The 20,300-nt window shown below is 44.6% G+C and overlaps 1 protein-coding gene across 6 annotated transcripts; it reads right to left on the reverse strand.

Annotated features, from left to right (window-relative positions):
- Nucleotides 1–432: 432 nt before the first annotated feature.
- On the reverse strand, nucleotides 433–18,831 carry srp (serpent). 6 transcript variants are annotated; one of them, XM_033376528.1, is made up of 8 exons: nucleotides 18,021–18,824; nucleotides 9,303–11,033; nucleotides 4,391–4,847; nucleotides 4,103–4,322; nucleotides 2,728–2,963; nucleotides 2,350–2,514; nucleotides 2,132–2,285; nucleotides 433–2,054 (listed from the first exon to the last, which is right to left on the reverse strand). In XM_033376528.1, exons 2-8 carry the CDS (start codon nucleotides 10,859–10,861, stop codon nucleotides 895–897), a joined length of 3,951 nt encoding a protein of 1,316 aa, XP_033232419.1. In that variant the 5' UTR covers nucleotides 10,862–11,033; nucleotides 18,021–18,824; the 3' UTR covers nucleotides 433–894. The 6 variants fall into 6 exon arrangements, with proteins under 6 accessions (XP_033232419.1, XP_003736856.3, XP_033232434.1 ...); XM_003736808.3 differs by lacking the exon at nucleotides 2,728–2,963 and adding an exon at nucleotides 3,424–3,596; XM_015182689.2 differs by having other exon boundaries at nucleotides 1,158–1,536; nucleotides 18,021–18,825.
- Between the last annotated feature and the right edge of the window lie 1,469 nt (nucleotides 18,832–20,300).

Below are 20,300 nucleotides of genomic sequence, written 5' to 3' on the forward strand. Positions count from 1 at the left end.
AAAATTAAAATGTGGCTGAATTTCTACACAAATTTGTGTTTCTAAGTTATGTAGAATACATGTACATGCGTAAAATACATGTAACTTACCTGAAAGATGTATGCGCCACGCACTGGTCACCTTTGGAACTAACAACTGATTTAAGCAGACATTAAACATCTCGCTGCTATGAAACTGAACAAATCACGCATACGCCATGCATGGCGATTTAGTTAAATATTATGTATTTGGGGAAATTAATAGACAATTGTCGTTTATTTGTTCAAAAAGTAATAAAATTAATATTGCAAAATGATGTAAAAATGTGTGTGTGTGTGCTACGAGACTAAAACTTAAATTGATTTAAATATTTCTATATATAGTGGCATAAAATATATAATTAAATTATTAACTAAATTGAATGAGATTGTAGGTTGTTTCGCTTGTTATTCGTTTTTTCATTGTTTTCGCTTTTTGTTGCGCAACTAAAATTAAGAGCTCTAATTTCTAAGTGGGATCTGATTGTAGGAGAAATCTCAAAAGGTATTCATTCGATTTGATAACAAATAAAAAAAGTTAAATGGATGCCACACCAAAGAGATGCCACACGACGAACTTCTCTCAGGGCTTTGGATGGCGATTAAACTAGGTTCTGCATTCGATAATATAGCAATTTTCTAAGAATTAAACTAGGTTTTAAATAACGAAAAATTCGAGTTATGCGCGATTCAGAGTGGCCTAATGGAAATGTCAATCAATTTGCTTAAATCTTATGTAGAGAATAGAGGGTAGAGTTTAGAGGAGGGTTCTTGGAGAACTGCTCTTGGGTATACACGCTAAAAATTCTTTGGAGCTATGAGATTTAACAACAGGATCTTTGGTCATGCTACAGTGCACCATGTATATCTTCACCGTCTACTCCATCTTCACCACAGTCTCCCGATCCACGCCGTACTTGCGTTCCAGCTCCTGCAGTTGCTTTGCTTGCATGGCATAGCTGGCCACCTGCTGCTCGTGGAGCAGACTCTGCTGAAGACGGAGCTCTTGCTGCTGCAGCTGAAAGGCCGCTAGTTCGTAGTGCTCGTCCAGCGAGCCCGATCGGCTGAGCATTAGCTCTCCCTGATGCTGTTGATGGGAGTGCTGGTGCTCCTGATGATGCTGATGTTCTATCTGCTCCAGTTTGATGTGCTGCTCATCCTCCGTGATATAGTAGAGCGGGGAGGCGGCGCGTCCTCCTGGCTTAGACAATGCCATCGCCTGCGGTCCAAGCCCCAGCTGTTGATAGGGATTTTGCAGACTGATAATGTTGCTGTTGCTGAGGCTCAGTGAGGATAATGTGCTCGATGCCGTGGTCGGTGTTGATCCCGTCACTGTGGCTGTGGCTGTGGACGATGTGGCCTCTGGTTTGATCGTCGCTGCAGCCGCTGCTGCAAGTGTTGCCGTCGTAATGGAGTTCGCATTCAGGTGCGCCAATAGATGATGATCCGAGCTCCCGCTCCCGCTGTTGCTGTTGCTGTTGTTGCTGTTCGCGCTCAATTGTTGAGCTTGCAGATATTTCTGTATAATTTTCGTGTTATTCTCATTGCTACTGTTGTTGTTGTTGTTGTTGTTGAACAATGTGCTATTGTTATTGTTATTGTTATTATGGATACTGTGTTGATGGTGGTGGGTGGGCGATGGTGTATTGTAAATAGAGGCCGTGCTGGAGGTGGGAGTGCTGGGCGAATGCTGTTGCATGCTGCAGGATTGCTGCTGTTGCTGATGGGATGAATGTTGCTGCTGCTGCATGTTGATGGGGGACATTTGATAGGGCGACGTGGGCGACATGTCCAGGCCAGAGCACAACTGATGCTGTTGCTGCTGCTGTTGTTGATGCGAATGGGAATGTGATGTGGCTGAGGGGGATAGTGAGGAGGAGGCCATGCTATGAGGCGAACTGGCAGCCGATGAATGCTGCTGCTGATCAGCAATGAGCTGATGATGATGCTGCTGCTGTTGCTGTGATTGCTGCTGTTGCTGCTGCTGCTGGTGGTGTTGCGATGTGGTTGTGGTGTATGGCATGTATGGTTTCATATCTAAGACAGGACAGAGAGACAGACACACGAATTAGGCATGCACCCACAGAGCGTAGGATCATTCACGAGACACTTACCTTCGTTGACGTCCAAGCTCAGGCCCACATTGTGGGAGCCAGAGCCTGCAGACCCTGCACCATTGCCTGAACCTCCCTCTATATTGGCATTCAGTGCCATTTTCATTTTCTTGGACTTTTCACTCTTCGTTCCCTTGGGTTTACGTTTGCGTTTCTAAACGAGAAATATCACATAATATAGAATTTTGTTTCTATTGAGTTCTCTACTCTTTGCTCACCTGAATGGTATCCTTTTTCATGGCCAACGGACGCGTGACGCTGTGCAGCTTAAAGTACAGCCCGCAGGCATTGCACACAGGCTCTCCGGCAGGATTGCGGCGCCACAAAGATGTGTAGGTGGTGAGGCAATTGCTGCACGACAGGCCATTGCGCTTCGAGGCACTCTTCATCGAGGAATGGAATAAAATATTGATTAATTAGTAAACTTTTGGACATTTCCTTGGAGCCTTTCATGTGGAACAATATTTTCTATATATTTTCTGGGATTTCTACTTTACTCTTTCGATTTGTTTTGTTTTCGGTTTGTTAGTTGTTGGGAATTTGTTCTTTGGGGGGTTTGTTGGTTTTGTTGTTTTGTTAATTAATGAGCGACCTACCAAGCGTCTCGAATTGGCGCGACTAACGTGCTCTTCAAGCGTCGTTGTTGCATTTACCGCTGCCGTCGAAGCTGTCGCTGGGGCTGCCGTTGCCCCCGCCGCAACAGCAGTTGCAGCAGCAGTGGCTATGACTGTGCCCGCGGCTGTTGGGGTGTTGGCCTTACTACGGCCACTGCCGCTGGCGTTCACATTAAATGGGTAGCTCTTATAGAAATCCCCGCCCGATTCAGCGGCCACTGTAATTATATTATCAGAAGATTTTTGATTGAGCAAAAAGGCAGCAAAAAAGTAGTAGGCAAAAAGTATGCAAAACAGTAGTAGTAGAAGGAGTAGAAGAGTAGCAGAAATTTGCACATTCTTTTGTTTTGTTTTTGGTTGTTTTTTTTTTTGTTTTTTTTTTTTTGTATATAAAACTAATAATAAATTCAATTAATTTTTGTACTCTCTTTGAGATTCGTTTGGAATATGGCTTTCCGATGGGGATTGATTTTCAGAGAGGGTTCTGGGTCTGGTTCAGAGGCTGGCGGCTTGGATTTCTATAAGCTTTTCCCATTTTTCGTTTACAATACAAATAAAAATTTTGTTCCACACAAAAAAGCTTTTTTTGGGTTAGTAATAATTAGAGGATTGAGATTTTTTGAGAGAGAGATGAGGGGAGACAGGACATGTGTGAGAGAGAGAGAGAGAGACATTTACCAATCTTCTAGGCTGTTTTATTAGTGGACGATTCATGCCGTTCATTTTCATGTACAAGCCGCAGGCGTTGCACAGATAGTGTCCCGTGTTATCGCGTCGCCACAGCGGTGTCTGGATCGCACCACAATTGACGCACTCTCGCCCCTCAGTGAAATAATCGGCATCGAAAAATGCTTCAAAAAGGATGCGAAACGTTTACATGGAAAATATCATACAAATTATCATCAAAATTTTGGTTTTGTTTGGGAGTTTTTGTGTGTGTTTTTTTTTTTGCTTTTTGTGGTGGTGTTTTCTGTGGTTTCTTGTGGTTTGGATTGATTTTTGTAAGCTCAAGAGTGGATGTAAAATTAATTGAATTTATTATAGAGACGTAGGACTTAGAGATAGGTTTACGCTAGCGATAGTTTTTGTTTTTGGGCTCAAAAAAGTATGTAGCGTGCGTTGTTTGCGTAGGAAAACAGCAGTTGGCAGCAGCAGTTGCAGTTCCTTCGGGGTCTCAGCCGTTTGCTCAGGCTCTGTAAATATCCATCGTCCATAGTCCTGCGGGCGCGAACTTCTACCTAAGGAGAGGCCTCCTCCTTCCTCCTCTTGTGGCAAGGCAAACATAGACAACGCTCTCTTGCGCCAAATGTGTGTTCTATATCCTATATTCTATATCCTAAAAGAGGCGAACACTTACTTGCTGACAACGATGCGGATGCTGTTAGATAGGATCCTGGATCCACTCGTCCTGCGGCGCCATCTACCGCCGCCGCTGCTGCTGCATTCGCGGCATATATCTCTCGTCCGTTGCGTATCACCCCGGCCCCACCAAGGCCGCCTCCAAGCTGTGTCTGGACACCGGATGCGGTGGCTGCTGCGTAACTGATTGGCTCGTAATGACCCGTCCAGGCATCGCTCTGAAGGGGGAGGGAGCAGAGTGTTAGGCGGGAATCAATCAGGAGGGATTCCCTGGGCAAACACTCACCTGAGTGCGATAATTGGCCAGCGATGCATAGCCAGCGGACCGTTCGGCTCCACTGACCACCGAAGAGCCATTGGCCACGCCGTTGCCGTAGCCGCTGGTCGCCGATGCAATGCGCTGAAAGGCAGGCAAGGTGCCACCTCCACTGCCACCGCCGCCGCCGCCGCTGTGGCTGCTCTTTGGCGAGCCATAGCCGTCGTCCAGGAGCCCACTGCCATTGACAGTCGTTCCAGAGGCCAGACCCACGGGTCCCGGACTGCTGCTGCTGGAATTGTGATGCTGATGGAGCTGCTGCTGCTGCTGTTGCTGGTGGGGATTGTGCTGCTGGTGGGGATGTTGCTGCTGCTGGTGGGGATGCTGCTGTTGCTGCTGGAGATGCGCATGGGCGTGGCTGGGCGACTGCATGCCATACTGCATCCCATTGGCCGCTTGGGTGAGCAGGGGTCCAGCGTACACCGAACTGCAAGGACAAAAGGATACATTTTAATACATATATTTATGGCATTTAAGAAACTTTATTAAATATTTCACTTGTATGGTTGTACCTATAGCAATAGTTCTTCAAATACATATTATTGTAATTAGAGAAAAACATTTTGTGGTGTTTTTTCTGAAATTTTCACAATTTTGGGGGATTACAGATTACACGCGTTTGCTTCGGTTTTTGTTTTGATGCGTTTAAAGCCGCTTGGCACAAATTTACGCGCGTTTTTAGCCGCTAGCCACTTAACAGGTCTGTTGGGGTGGCTGTTACTGCTGCTGTTATTGTTTCTGTTACTGTTACTGTTACACTTGCTCTCTCTTTCTTTCTGTCTCTCTGCTTTTGCTCTCTCCCTCTCTTTCTGTCGTTCTGTTAGGGCCAAAAGGAATGAATCTGCTATTAACATTTCCTGATTTTTGTTTATTTTACAAGATTGTTGTTGGAGTTTTGTGCTGCTTTTGGACCACCAAAGCGGATCACATTTTGCAGTGTTGTCTGTGTGTGTGTGTTTGGGTGCATATTTCGGTATGTGTATGTGTGTGTCCATAAAACTTTTAATTAAAAAATAAAAGTGTTTGCTACACTGTTTACAAATTGACCGAAAATCTCTTTCCCTTAAGATCGCACTCTCTCTTTCCTTCACTCTGTCTCTCTCTTTGTGTCCCACTGCCGCTCTCTCTTTCTTAAACAGTAGCCTGTGCAAATATTTATTCCCCCAACGGCTCCAAAAGACGGTTCTTTCCATAAACAAAGAAAAGGAACCACAAGTGCAGCGTAGGCAAGGGTCTCTTAGAGGCAAAGATCTCTGGCAGATGTACGATTTATTAGGAATCAGGGACTATAGCTTCAACAGGTGAAAACGAATAGATTTCCTTCCAAAATCTATATCTTCAACAGATCCGCACTCACAAATATTCCACTAAATGGAAATTCTAGGATCAAATTGAAAATGGAAATCACTGGCAAGTTCGAATATTCCGCTTAACGGACAATAAAGATGATATTCTTCCACTTTCAAGGATTTCCTCTCAAAATATAGATGTAGAATGGATCCTTAAATGCTGCAAACACATACACACTCCACTAAACGGACACTCAATGACGATCTCTAAAGTTCTCTAAAGTCTTGTACAACCCTTTTTGTTGTTCTTTGTTTTTGGAAATACAATTATGATTTGATTCGGCAACAGGCACAGGCCGTAACACTCGACGATATTTTTCTTTCACTAAATGTAAGTTTCATTTTGATATATTTGTATTTTTATTGGGGAATCGGTTCTTTCGAGCAGGCGCGGAGGAGATCGATCCCGTAGCTGGAGCTGAAGATGAAGCTGAAGCTGGAGCTGGAGACGAGAACGAGACCGAAAGCACAACCGAAACGGGGCACGCGCGTTTGCATAATGACTTGACGTCGGGTTTTGGACTTTATGCCAGTGGAAGTTGCAGTTGTTGCACTTGCAGTTGCAGTCACCGCTTTTGCTTTTGCTGTTGCTGTTGCTGTTGCTGTGCCTCTGCTGCTGCTTTTGCTTTTGGCTGAGACGCAGGCGGGGAGTTTAAGCCATAAAATAAGTGATAAAATTGTGTGAAAAACTTGTAAGAAATACAAATTGGATATAAGCCACACGAAAATCGAGGTACAGTGATCGCTCGAAGAGTGCAAACTGCATATTTCTATGTAATTTTAAACAAATTACAAGCGTTTCAGTTATGAAATAAAAAGGATATTTATTTAAGGATAGATTGGGAATGGATTCAGGGCTCTAAAACCATCGAAATGCTAACATTCCGAGCAACCACTGTAGCATTTTATTATCTACCAAAAACGGTAGAGCCATAGCTATTCTTGAACATAAAACAAAGTCTTTCCAAAGTCTTGAAGCACGCTCTCTGATAACACAGTCAGCGCCCAACAACAAATTCAATTTTCAACTTTCAGAGATGCTACAATATATCTTTATCTCTGGCCATAGGTACTCGTACCTACGCTCTACCATATAGAGAATAGCATACAATATATATAGGAAGTAGACTGAATGACAACAAAAAATGCACGACAACGATATAATTTATCATCGCTTCAGTTTTCTGTCGGTTCTGTCGGCTCTGTGTGGCTGTTCTCTGCAGGTGAGTATTTTCTGCATTCGATTCGACTTCTTGTTTTTCCACACAAACTACGAGTATTCGTACTCGTATGTGAGCTCTCGACGAATGTCGGGCGTTGTGATATCTTCTTCTGGTTTTCTGATTTTTTCGCACTGCCGCCACAAAATGAATAAAAAGTCACATACAAAATGTTCCGAGCATCTCGTCATCGTCATCGCTGAGCCAAAAAATAGTTTTGTTTTTCTCCGAAGATCTCTCAAGAGATTCTTTAAACATAATTCGATATATCATCTATGATCTTTTGCCGATCTGTGAGATCTCCAATTCGATACCTCTCAAACAGTAGGCCGACTTTCAATCTTTCAAAATGTTTCCGATTCTTATTCTGTGATCTTTAGCGCTGTTTTGGGGCCCTGGATATCTTGTTGCAAAATCTCGATTATAAGTATTCAAGTCTCAACCTTTCGGAAGATCAAAATAAACATTGAACATACAATAAATACAGTTTCGCACTTGCTTCAGGCTCTCTTCCGCTTTGCTCCTCCTGTCGCTGTCGCTGTGGCTGTGGCTGTCGCTGAGTTCTGAGGCTCAGCGAAAAGCAAAAAAATAAAAAAAAGTACTGCTGCTCAAATTTCGTAAACAAGAAAATATGCTATGTCTCCAATTATTGACGTAAGGGAGACGCACTGACTCTGACTCGGACTTGGACTCGGACATTCTGACTCATGGAGTGGCCCAAAGAAATGCTTGACTAACTTTTGGCCTAAAGAGGGGGTGTGGTGTTACCAGCAGCATTTGTGGCCAAGAGTTGTGGCGACACACGTGTCCAAAAAAAAGTTAGGCACGTGCCGCTCTGAAAAACCATTAAAAAAAAGGGGGGCGTGACCCGCATTTGATCGGCAGTTCCAAAATGCAATTGTAGCGCATTTTTCTAGCTTGTTTGCTGGCTCGGATCGGATCGGATCGGGTCGGATCGGGGCGTATTCCAATTGCAAAGCTCTCTATTCGAGGAGTAGGATACCTGAAGGTGGTTCTGTATTTCTCGGGGGGTAATCCAAAGCCATCCCGTGACATAGAAACCGCCACACGAAACCCAAACCCAAACCCAAACTCTGAAAGCAGCTTCAAAGCCGCTGCTGAGTCAGCCTCAAAAGACCCCATACCCCTTACGTCTCCATAAAGGAGGAGCACTGGGGGTGCTCTAACGATCCAAAGGGTGGGATCCCAGACCCGTACAACCCGCACAATGAGTGCCCGCCCGTTCGTCGTCTTTCCATTGATCTCGTTTCAGCTTTTGCCTTTGGCTCTTGTTTTTCTCCTCTGTTTTTTTGACTCGTTTTTCTCTTCTCTATTTTTTCCACATTTTGCACTTCATTTAGGATCGTTTTGTTTGTGTTTGTTATTTTTTATAATTGAAAACGTGTTTTGCATATAGGAAAATACAGGCATAGCATAACATAACAGTCCGTAAGTCGAGGGAGGAATTCTCATTTGCTAGATGATTGGAAAATGCATCCATCGAAAATGTCGAGCGTCCTTTATAGATCCCGCATATCTTCTTTAAGAAAACTCTCCTTGTAGATTCCAAAAACATGATCTAAACAGTTTATTCCCACTCGATTACCTTCCCTTTCTTCCATCCATCAGTTCTGCAACCTTTAACACCCACTCCCTGGCACTGGCACTGCCACTGCCACACCCACTAAAACCCACACAAACTCTAGAGGCTCGCACATTGTTCATATGACATCTGTGATGGCGACAAAATCACAACTGTTTTTTATGGATGTTTTTTCATTTGAATGCAGAAAAACACACATTCCTCTGGACATGAAACACACAAAATAGATTCAACCGTGCAACCAGGTTTTTATAGGCATTCCACTGGGCGAATAAACCACCTGAGAATGCCACAGAACACGGAAATGTGTGTGCGTGTGTATGAGGAGGGATCGATCCCATACTTTTTGAGAGCAAAGTCTAAAACCTGGAACAATGAGCAACAATTATGACTAAAAGTAATACACCTATAACCCATTGGAGAACTGGAGAACCCCAACAACACAGAGAACTGAGGAAAAATCATAGTCACAGTCGCGACTGTCGGGTGGGGGGGCTTGGGGGGTTGGGGGAAATATGAATCAACGAATGCGCTTCTCTGATCATGACATTTGGCGGTGTTGCGCGGTGCTCGAAGCTCGGTTAAGGCACGTGCGATATGGATCGTGATAATGAGCTCATACTCTCGTTCGAGTAGCACGCGGGACGGTCTGTCGGTCGGTGCCACACACAAACACACTCCACTCTCCACTCACCACACTCCACACTCACCTGGTTGTCTGCAGGCTGGGACTGAAGTAGCCCCCATGCTGTTCCGGCGAAAGGCTGTCCCTGTGGCCGGCGCTCGTCAGCTGCGTGAAGCTCTGGAGCGTGGACAGTGCATGCGAGGAGGACGATGGGGAATCCCCGCCGACCGAACTGGCGGAGTTGTTGTGATGGTGATGCTGTTGTTGGTGTTGCTGCTGCTGCTGCTGGAGGTGTTGCTGCTGCTGTTGTTGTTGCTGCTGCTGTTGGTGGTGGTACAATTGCTGCTGCAACTGTTGCTGCTGTTGCTGGTGCGTCAGTGAGTAAATGGTGGGACTGGGATCCTTTAGGGAATGCAAATCTGATACGGAGGTCAGCATGTGATAGCTGGTGCTATGCCCGTCGTCGAAGCACTCGTCCTTCAGTGTGTCCTGGATGACCTCATCAATGTTGGGCGTATTGTGGGCATTTGCTGCCGCTGCGGCGGCTGCCACCACATGATCGTGCGTGAGCATTCCTCCCGCTCCTACTCCTCCGGCCGATCCTCCTCCTCCCCCGCCATAGACGCTGTACAGCGCAAAGTTATTCCTCATTATGGATGGATCCGTGCTGGCGCCGGTGATGCTCTGGTAGTGCTCGTACAGCTGTGCGGGTGGATGCGGTGGCGGGTAGCTCAGGTGTCCGAAGAAATGATGATGCGAGGCCGCCAAGGCATACAAATCGGGGGGTTTCTGATCCACTGCTTGGACTGCTTGCACCGCCGCTGCTGCTGCGGCCGCTGCTGCTGATCCGCTGGTCAAATCGTAGGCCAACCAATGCTGTTCCTGCTGCTGCAGTTGCTCCTGGTGCTGTTGTTCTTGTATCAATTGCTGACTGAGAAACTGTTCCTGGTGTTGTTGTTGTTGTTGTTGCTGCTGCTGTTGATGTTCGTAGATTTGTTGCTGCTGCTGATGCGCATAGTTTATTACTTTGATCTTATTATCGACACTTTCACTCGCGTTGCTCTCTTGAGTACCGTTGTTTACACGATTAGGATCTCTCTCGATCTCCACTGTAACTGCTGTAGCTGATGCTGTTGATTCTAGTGCTAGAACTGCAGTAGTCGCTGTGGCTGTCGCCGTGTCGCTGGTGGTAACCGTTTCGTTTGTGAGTTTCGCTGCAACTGAAGTGTGAGCCTGCAAACGCGCGGACTCAAATGACGATAAATTTGTGGCCGACGTCGACGTCGTCGCTGCCTCATTGTCGTCGTCGTCGGCGGCGGCGGCCACCGTCTCCGTCTCTGTCTCGGCCGCTGTCGTAGGCTCCGTTTCGGTCGGAACAGCTGCTATAGCCGTCTCTTTCAGTGCTGCGGCTGGTACGACTGCAGTTGTTGTTGTTGTTGTTGCATTTGATCCTGTTGCTGCTGTCTCTTTTGTTTCTTTTGTTGCCGTTGATGCACGTCCTTGCTTGTTCTGCTGCTGCGTCTTGGCATTGGCCAGGGCTTTAGTGATCTTCATTTTGGCCGCATTAGCCAGCAAATTGGTAGAAGCACGCGCCGGCGTTGGCGGTGCCTTCTCCTTGTCCTTGGGCTTCGTGATCTTGGTCATCGCTTATGTACTCCCCTCTCTCTGGCCCCCACAATTCGCGCGCGCGTCCAGAGTCCCGTCGTCTCTCACTAATCAATCGATCCGCACTCTGATCCGTCGTACGTGTCCGTGTCCGGCGAGTTTTTCAAACAAACTGGGGCGCTCGGGGTTTTTGTTGCGCTTGTGGCGAGCACTTAAATATTTCGAAAACATGGACACAAATGAAACGTCGAGTAAAAATCATAAAAAAATTGTTTTTTAGATTCCTCCACACACTACATGCGAGGAGAGAGAGCTTAAGTTCTCCTCTCCCTGGCTCCACTTCCATTCATCCCCCACACACACTCACAGACATAACTACACATTTTGTCAGCTCTGCGCTTTGCTCCACATGCCGTTATACGAGTCACAATCATAATCGTCATCATGTACAGCTTCAAACGGCTGTCAAATCGAGCGGAGAGCAAAGAGCAAAAGCTTAAGCTCTCTTTACTTTGTTGGCTTTTAAGCGCTCTCTTCCTTTTGCTGTTTTTGCTCTGCGACTGCGTTCGTGGACTTGTTGCTTGCTTTGCCTGCAGCGGACCTTGTCGCACCCAAGCTGTTCGGTATCTTCGCTGTCTCTCGCTCTCTCAGCAGGCCCTCAATGCGTTGGTTGCTTGCCAGTTTTTAGCTACGCCTCTTAATACAATTACAACAGCAACAACAAGCAGCAGGCATCTCTGCAGAGGGGGCAGAAGGCAGCGGGGCCACCTATGTAGTTGTTGCTTTTGGTTTTATTGCTTCCATTGTGGTTGGCTGTTGCCAGCGAGCACTTATACGTATATGTATGTATGTATGTACATTTATGCATACATATGTATTTATAGTATGTAAAACAAGCAACAAATTAACTAAATAGTAACACTGCCTGGAGTTAATAACACGATCTACAGCTTTGATGAAAGCTGTATAGGGATGATATGCGTTTCTGTGATGCATTATCGATAGGCGATCGTCAAAAAGCGACTTTGTTGATTACAGCGGAACTTATCAAAATTTAAACTAAAATAATTTAGAATACGAAGCTTATAGGAATAAGATAAAAACTTTGAATAAATAATTCTACGATTATTTATGTACTATGTACTTTTATTATCATCAAATCTCCTTATTCCCCATTGAGTATTGATGAATTATCGGCAGTACGACAACAAGGAAAACTTTTCCTGGAAAAGTATTAATTGAAACGAAATTACCGTGACGTATGCGACGTGATATATTATCGATTAAACAATGATTATATCAACCCGATCTCTGCGTGGCGTTGTTCTCATAAATACTTCCCCTTGAATCTTATTTCTATATTTTTCAAAAGTAATTTTAAAATTTAGTCGCACTTCATTAACAAAAATAGATCGATCCCCATTCTAGTCCAACGCTCCTTTCGTTGTGGCCAATAACCTCTCTATTCCTTCATGGTAACTTTTGAAAATCCTACATAAATGGTTCCATAAATCAGCCCCGAGTTAGAACACTCAAATTGTTCTCTAAAATTTCATCTAACAAGCGTATAGGATGGGGTGCCGGAGCCGGGGCCGGGGCCAAAACAGCCAGAAAACACTTTCATGCCTATCGCGAGGACGTGAACATTAAATTTTCATAGGAGACGCGTGTAGAATTTCAGAATCGGGGCAAAGGACATACTCCGGAGCGACAAGTGATCGCTGGAGCCAGATCGAAGGGTCGTCGCCGTGAGAAAAATCCAAAGGGAAAGTCTTTCCCGTAGAAGACGACGTTTTCTTTTGCAAATTCCCCAGACGGCGCGCCAAAAAATATTCAAAAACGATCGTAAAAATGTTCCACTTTGTACTTGAGATCGGTTCTAATGGTTGATTAAAAAATTGTTATATTTGAACCAGGACGAGGAGTCGTAAAACGACAAGGCTCCTCGCTCGGAGATTTTATGGCATTTTTATCGTCATTTGAATAGGCGGCACCAACGATCTGTTTGGACATTTTGAGAAGACTTTTACGATCCGATGGATCGATGGAATGGATGGATGGTCAATTGGGAAAAGTAGGCGGCGACACTCAAGTGGGTCGCCGCTCGTCGCTCGGTGCGGCGGGAGGTTCAATACGGATCGGCGCGGTTCGTTCCAAAAACAAATCTAAATTCGAATTTAAATTCTACATACTCGTACGCGTCGGGAGTACATAGACATGGCTTGTTGTTAACCTTTGTGGCCATTAAAAAAAATTATATTAAAAACGATGAAAAAACGAAGAAAAAATACTGATAACGTGCTTCAGCCTGGGGAATGGGATGGGGGACGTCCCTGTCCGTCCGTACCGGACCTTTCCCTAGTCCCGCGGACACATGAGGTCTCCTCTATATAATATTTTATTTTGTATATATTGTGGTTGCCCCAGCCACAGCACAGTAGAGCCCAACACTCTCGCTCATTAACGAAAGTTTTCAATACAAAAACAAGTGAAAAAATGAAATATTTAGACATTTTCAATACGATTGCTCGTGGGTTGCATGTGTCAGTGATTTATATGGAACTTTAACCTTGAATTTATTAAATAACTCAGCTTGAAAAACTTGCAGTAGACGTCACCCAGCGGCGGCGCCTGGTCCGAGGGCTTTTGGGTATATAACACGCCATTCGAGCATGTCGGGAGTCAAAGTATTTCAAATATACAAATTTCTACAAAGAAAAATGTATAGAAATCGGAAAACTCTAGATTCAATAAGCAAAAGCATAAGGATCCTATCTATGTATTCCTTTGCCGTGTTTCAAAGGATCCCTATGTTTCTTTAAAAATAGATTCCATTCCTACCTCTATTTCGTTACGTTCTTTGACAGTAAACTTTCTCACACTTGACTTGTGGTTCCACCTTCATGTTGGCAGCTACCGTTCCACAGTCCACCCCCTGGGATACCCGACTACGATCCTAAAGCGACAAATGTTATGCTTAGTTAAGTCCGATGATAAGTTTTCGGTTCTACTATAAACGAAATGCATTGAGTACAAATGCAAATAACGGTAGACGACCTCAAAAGCCCCACCAACTGTCATAGAGGAATAGGAGTACGACTGCCACTCCGCCATGTGAGTCAGGGCTGAGTGCCCCCGTGCCCCTGTGTGTGGCACACCGAACTGGAGTGTGCGTGGAGTGTCAACAAACATGAAGAGAGAGAGAAAGAGAGATCTCTTGTGGAACCAATAAATCATCCAGCAAGCCATGCTAATGATGTGATTTATTACAATCCTGAGAAAAAGGATAATCTTTGTGGGTCTTGCGGGTGCGGGTGCCAGTGCGGGTGCGGGCTAGGTGGTGCCCTGTTTCACACTCGAACTCCAAATGTAATGGGCCGTAGCGCTATACCAAAACTCCAATGTGGAACATATCGAATGGCCTGCACAATGTTTATGGCGAAAAGCAATATAATTAGTTTTATACACACAAATGAAAACCACCGAGGGCCAATTTAAATACCATCCTTGGTATTTGTATATCCCACGAGACCCAGGAAAACACAAAGTTATTTGGTTTGGGTTTGGCTCTGGAACTATTTTGACATATTTATGGATGCCACGACAAAATGGGTTTGCTCTTGCAACAAGTGTAGTGTGGACTGGACTCGAGACTGTGTGGCAAAGTGTCTCATGTATCATAGGAACGATCATACAATACACTATATAGTTCCCGTTCCAGTGCTGATGTATTTATGCATTTTTAATATTTTCGTGTACATACTTCGGCCCATAAATATTACACTTTCGGTAATCCAATACTCCTCGAGATCTCGTCTTTCCTAGTGGCTCTCTCTCGCTATCTTTCGGATACAAGTCGTTTGACTCCTTAAGCGCCAATTATCAGCATCGTTATGTGGTAGGAATATTCCAATAAAATGACATCAAAGAAAAGAACGGGCATCTGATTCAAGTGGTCTTCAATTGGCTTCTTGGTTTCTTATCAAAGAAAAACCCCATTTAACGACCTCGAAGAACATGTCTTTAACACTCTTTTAGGGCTACGATAACCAGAGGCCAGTTGTTATCTGTAGGGTCCTTCAATGGATCTAAAAGGGTCGAGATTGGATTAGAAATAGGGGGAATGATCCACTGAGAGCGGTGTGTTTGATATTACTAGAGGGATCTACATGGATTCCAGTTAATATATTTGGACTGAAGGAAGTAAAATCTCAGTCTCCATATGTCCAGAATTTCTCAATATTATGCAAACAGAAAAAACATTCCCCGGCTAATTTGTAGAGTCAACATTTTGACTTCCTCGAGCTGGAGGATTTGATGCAATATTCCCTAAGTGACTCTTAGATCCTCCACGTAACATATTTCCTGCACATGAAAAACTTTTCCCACAGCCAAACAAACATCAGAATTGAACCTATTTAAATAGAGTTTTATATTGGGAAAAGAAAACTGTCAAGAAGCCACGATTAAGCCGCTCAGATCAGTGCTAATCGGGCAGCAGTCCACAGCCACAGACGGCTGCCATTTGCCACAAGATGCCACAGGTAGATCATTCCCCCATCAGGTAAGCGCGGCCGGCCACAATTTGTGGCAAAAGGTAAACACAAACAAAATGGAAACACGCGCCGACACGATACAAATTGATCATGACCAAAAAGGACATGCACTCTCTCTCTCTGTCTCTGCTGGATAGTTGTTTTTGAGGGTCCTGTCTCTGGACAAACAAACAACACCACATCTTCCTTATGAATATTGTTTTGCTGACAATATTTTCTATTTTCTCTTCCCTTTTGTTGGGTTATATAATTTTTTGTCCGGAAAATATGTTTTTACGTTCACGTATCCTGTGTCCTGTGACACGTACCTGGCGCTGCCGCTGGCGCTTTCTAATTAGGCCGTCGTCCTTTTGGCACTTAGGCATAAATGTATATTATTTTTTGAGGGAGACCAATGTTTGTTTGATGATTTTTTAATGGCCGCCTCATCATGGCTAATTGACTTAAGAAATTGGAAAGATGGGTCCGAGATCGGGTAATATTTGTATTATAGAAAGAGACTAGAGGAAGAAACTTCTGGTTTTTGTGCGAAAATCATTATAGTTGATGGATTTAGGGGAAGCTTCTGAATATACCCATTCCTATGACTAATTGCCTTTAGATTTGCAAACTTAAGACAAAGAAACGAATGAAAGAGCATTCAAGCCAGGAAAAGTAAAATAAGTAAAAATAGGAGAAATAAGAATTATGAGAATTACAAGAAACCAGCATGACGATCGTCGAACCGAGCTCCAGAGACCAGAAAAAAAGCACACAGAAACGGGGCCCTCCTTCGACTTCGATGGGGGATCGTGTGCGTTGGATGGAATGAAAGTGGAATGGGGATCAGTACGGTGCTGCTGCTGTCACAGAAACAAGTGGTTATATACCACATAAGACCGTGGTGTACATATATGTGTGTGTGTGTGCATGAGCATTACTTGTACTTATAACAGAAAAACAAAATGCGAGTCGTTGGAGCTCTGCCCCTGCCCTGTCCTGCCCTGTGCCCCTTCCCTCTCGAGTGTCCGTCCGCCGCTTACAATGTGCCTCTGGGCTCTGCCTCAGCGGTCGTTGAGTCGACGACGACAACAAACGACCGACAGGCCTTATCAGCCACAACCAGACATACATACGGGAGGGGGAAAAATATATACAAATTTATATACATATATATTATTGAAGAAAAATAAGCATTTTGTTGAAGAGAATTCACAAAACAAAAGAATTAAATATATGTATAAAAAAAGTATATATAAAGTCGTACACATGACTTCCTGCCATCATAGGTCGCCATATTGGAAATTAATTATAAATAAAAACTCACACAAATCTGAGAACAACAAAAGTCGTTTTGCCCAGTAATTTTCCAAGGAAATCGCCACACATCGCACCCCCCACCCCGCCCCCCATTCCCCCAGAGGCAGAGAGACACGTGCACCATCTCCTCTCCAAAAAGGCATCGAAATGCATCTGCAAACAGTGGGTTTTACTTTTGGGAGGAACAATGGATGGAAACCGCAATAACAAATACCGCAAAAAACAAAACCAAAAAACCAACCAAAGAACAAACATCGACAGACAGTCACATACATTAAACATTAACCAGAACATGAAACAAATTGTGGTATAAAAGGAATTTTTGTGAAATTCCGAAAGACAAACAAACGTACAAAAAGACAAGATACAAGACACAACACACAGACAACACAGTACACACGGTGTTTGTCTTAATTGTTAATTGCTCTGAGTCGTCCCGTGTCCCGTGACCCTCTTCCGATCCCGATCCCAGTTTCAGTTCCAGTTCCAGTCATGCGCCAAAGTCTAGGAAAGAGACCGCACCTACTCCCATACCAAATATATAGTAAATATAGAAAGACGACGGACGGCACGGCACATCTCCACACATCCCATCCACAAGGCACTCCTCGTGGTCTCGTAGTCGTAATTCTGTATCAGCGCGTGTCGTCTGGAGGACTGGGAGTACCTGTTGTATCTCTGTCTACCTGTCCCAAACACTTACTCCCAATGTAATGTGTGTTTGACAGGATATACCCACGACCCCTGGCCCTGTCCCTGGCCCTGGCCCTGGCTCCGACCCGATCCCAGACAGACACTGCAGTCATGGACTTGCATTGTTCTGCTTATATGGAACTTTAATTGCCTCACTGTCCCTCTGGCTGTCCACTCACTTTCACTCTCTTCTCTCCCTATAAAAATTAATGAGTTTACGATAGAACTCCTTTTGGTTCTTCCATTCATAAATTCGGTTTCCAGTTTGGGAAATTCCCAGCCTAGTGATTCATTTTGGCATGAATGGACAGTAGTGCTCTACTTTTTTCATCTATTTTGGATTGGTTTTTAATGTGGAAATTCCATTTGTCTGATTGAGTCACCATATACTATCCATACGGGTAGAAGAGTATGGAAATTAGAATACAGAAAGGGAATCTGTTGAGGTTCTCCATAGATCTTGGTTGAAATATCTGGTGATCTTTACCATATTGAGATCCGTGTTGCTTATAGAGCTTAAAGAAGGGTAGGAATAAAAGATGTGGTGGGTTCAAACCCCCATTAAAATTCTCCAATGGAATTGTAGAATACATATAGTACACTCCGTATTTTTCCCAGAAGGCCCTTAATTTTACTCTGGGGACACTTACCAAATGGACCAGACGGTGTCTCATCGTATAGCCCAGTTCAATGGGGAATACTTTTGGTTCCAGCCGCTAGAGATGCGATCCATGGGATAACGAGAGAGAGAGAGAGCTCGCCGTTTAGGTGCAGAAATTCGTGGGTGTAGATCCGCGTCATTATGAGGGGCGTTTGACACACATGTGGCTTACATCGATCGGAATGATGACCGAACCTTCGGGGCATCGGCAACGGCATCTGGCAACACACACACACACACACACTATAACACGCGCGTAAGCAACCGTTCAATTTCGATGATTGCCAGGGAATCGCCCCTGAAATCTGGAATCTGGAATCTGGGACCGACTGTGTGTGTGTGCGTGTAGTTGGGGGGGCGTTGACACAACCAAATGAAAGTGTCACACAGATCACAACTCTTTCGGAGGAGGGAGGAGGACTATCCTGAGGTAGGAGTGGGCGTCGCTTCGGGACACACGGGGGGATTCCCTGCCAGGCGGCGGCGCCTCCTCAGACCCGGACTCGGACCCGGAACCGGCTTTTGTGTTGGTTAAACTCCCGTCACGTTTGTGGTTAAACATATTTAAAGGATTTTCCATGCGCCGGCGCAACTTTCCTTACAATTTTTTCACATTAAATGAGTTTTTCTCTTTCTGCCCACAGATAGCGGAAAGAGATTCGAACGTGATTATCAGGCGGCACAGCCCACGGAAACAGAGCAGTCCCGGACCCGGACCCGGACCCGCATCCGATCCGATCCGCGCTCCGACCTACTACTACAACTTTTCAAATGCTACTCGTGAGAGTAGCCCCAGCCGCCCAAAGCAGCAAAATACGAGTAAAAATACTCTTGATTAAAACTTATCAGACCACATTTCATATCACCTTTTCAACAACAAAAACAACAACAGAAGCGGCAACGGCAGCCACAGCGGCAAAGTAACGATTATACTTATTATCGGCCGCCTGTCCGTCCGGAGGGGGAGCGGGAACACTCATTGCGCGCCGTGTACTCTGGCTGTAGTTTTGTCCCTCCGTCCGCTGATTGGAAGCCCGTTTCAAGATATGGCTATCTCAGAGCCAGCCACAGGCCGCGGCCGAGGCACCGACACCGTCACCGGAACATCCAGTAGCCAAGCAGCCCCACTGACGCCACTGAAAGCCAGTGGCTAGATAGAGAGAGAGAGAGAGAGACCAGGGAGCGATACCAAAAAAAAACCGATTTGATTAAAAGTTGCATCACGCGACAGTCGCGCGACTATCCTTATCGGGGGGAGACACTCCGACACTACCCGAACACTGTCTGTGTCACTGTGGTGTCCTTATCAACAATCCAGTAATAGTGCCAGTGTGTGTTTCCACAACGACCTGATTAAAACTATCATCAGGCAGTGGTCCAGTTCAAATCTAAAGTCGACTCGAAAGATCATTTACTGAAAAAAAGGTAGACGAATTTGTAATAACAAATGGATTTGAATGTCGATATTACAGCCAGCAATTCCAGAGATGTTTCAGTGATCTTCCAGAAGGAAATAATATAAGAAGGATTTCCATACATATTTAAGAAATGAATTCAATGCCAATTTTGCAGTTCTCTCTAAGCTAATCGAGGATAAAAATCCTACCACAAAACTACAAAATTTCCTATTTGTACACCCCATAATTGAAAATTCCTAAGAGTTTCGCAAGAATTTCGCACGAATATCGCTTCTATCTAGAAATACATAAACCCGCTTCATATTGTACATTCTCTTCAGATAATGCCAGATTATGCTGGCCCTTCTGTTTTGGGCTGATAACTAAGCCAAGCAGCACACGACCTTGCCTATCTATATTTTTTTACTGACTCACATTCCGACGTACTCCCCCTTTGCCCCGCCAGTGTTTTTAGCGATAAAGTTATCCAGCAACAGAACCATATCAACCAGGCAACAAGGAAATGCCATGGTGTCTGGGTCCGTTCAAAAACCTAAAAAAAAGTAGGTATATACAAACGATAAAAAACAAAAAACAGAAACAAAAAAGTGTCAAGAAATTCCAATAAAATACTGAAAATGCCGGTTCTTGTGACGTCATGCGGATTTGATAAGAGCAAAAAAAAACAAAAGAATAATAGAATAAACAGAGAAGAAAAACATATTGCAAACATTGATAAAAACACACAAACGAGGGAGGGGAGGGAACAATACGATGCGATAAGGAGGTAAATGTAAACAACCTGAAAACGGAGTGAAACAACTTTAAGCAGGCGCCAGAGCATGGGATCAACAGAAAGAGATTGGGCGAGG

The sequence above is a fragment of the Drosophila pseudoobscura genome, chromosome 2 (assembly GCF_009870125.1).
Source record: "Drosophila pseudoobscura strain MV-25-SWS-2005 chromosome 2, UCI_Dpse_MV25, whole genome shotgun sequence".
Taxonomy (NCBI): domain Eukaryota; kingdom Metazoa; phylum Arthropoda; class Insecta; order Diptera; family Drosophilidae; genus Drosophila; species Drosophila pseudoobscura.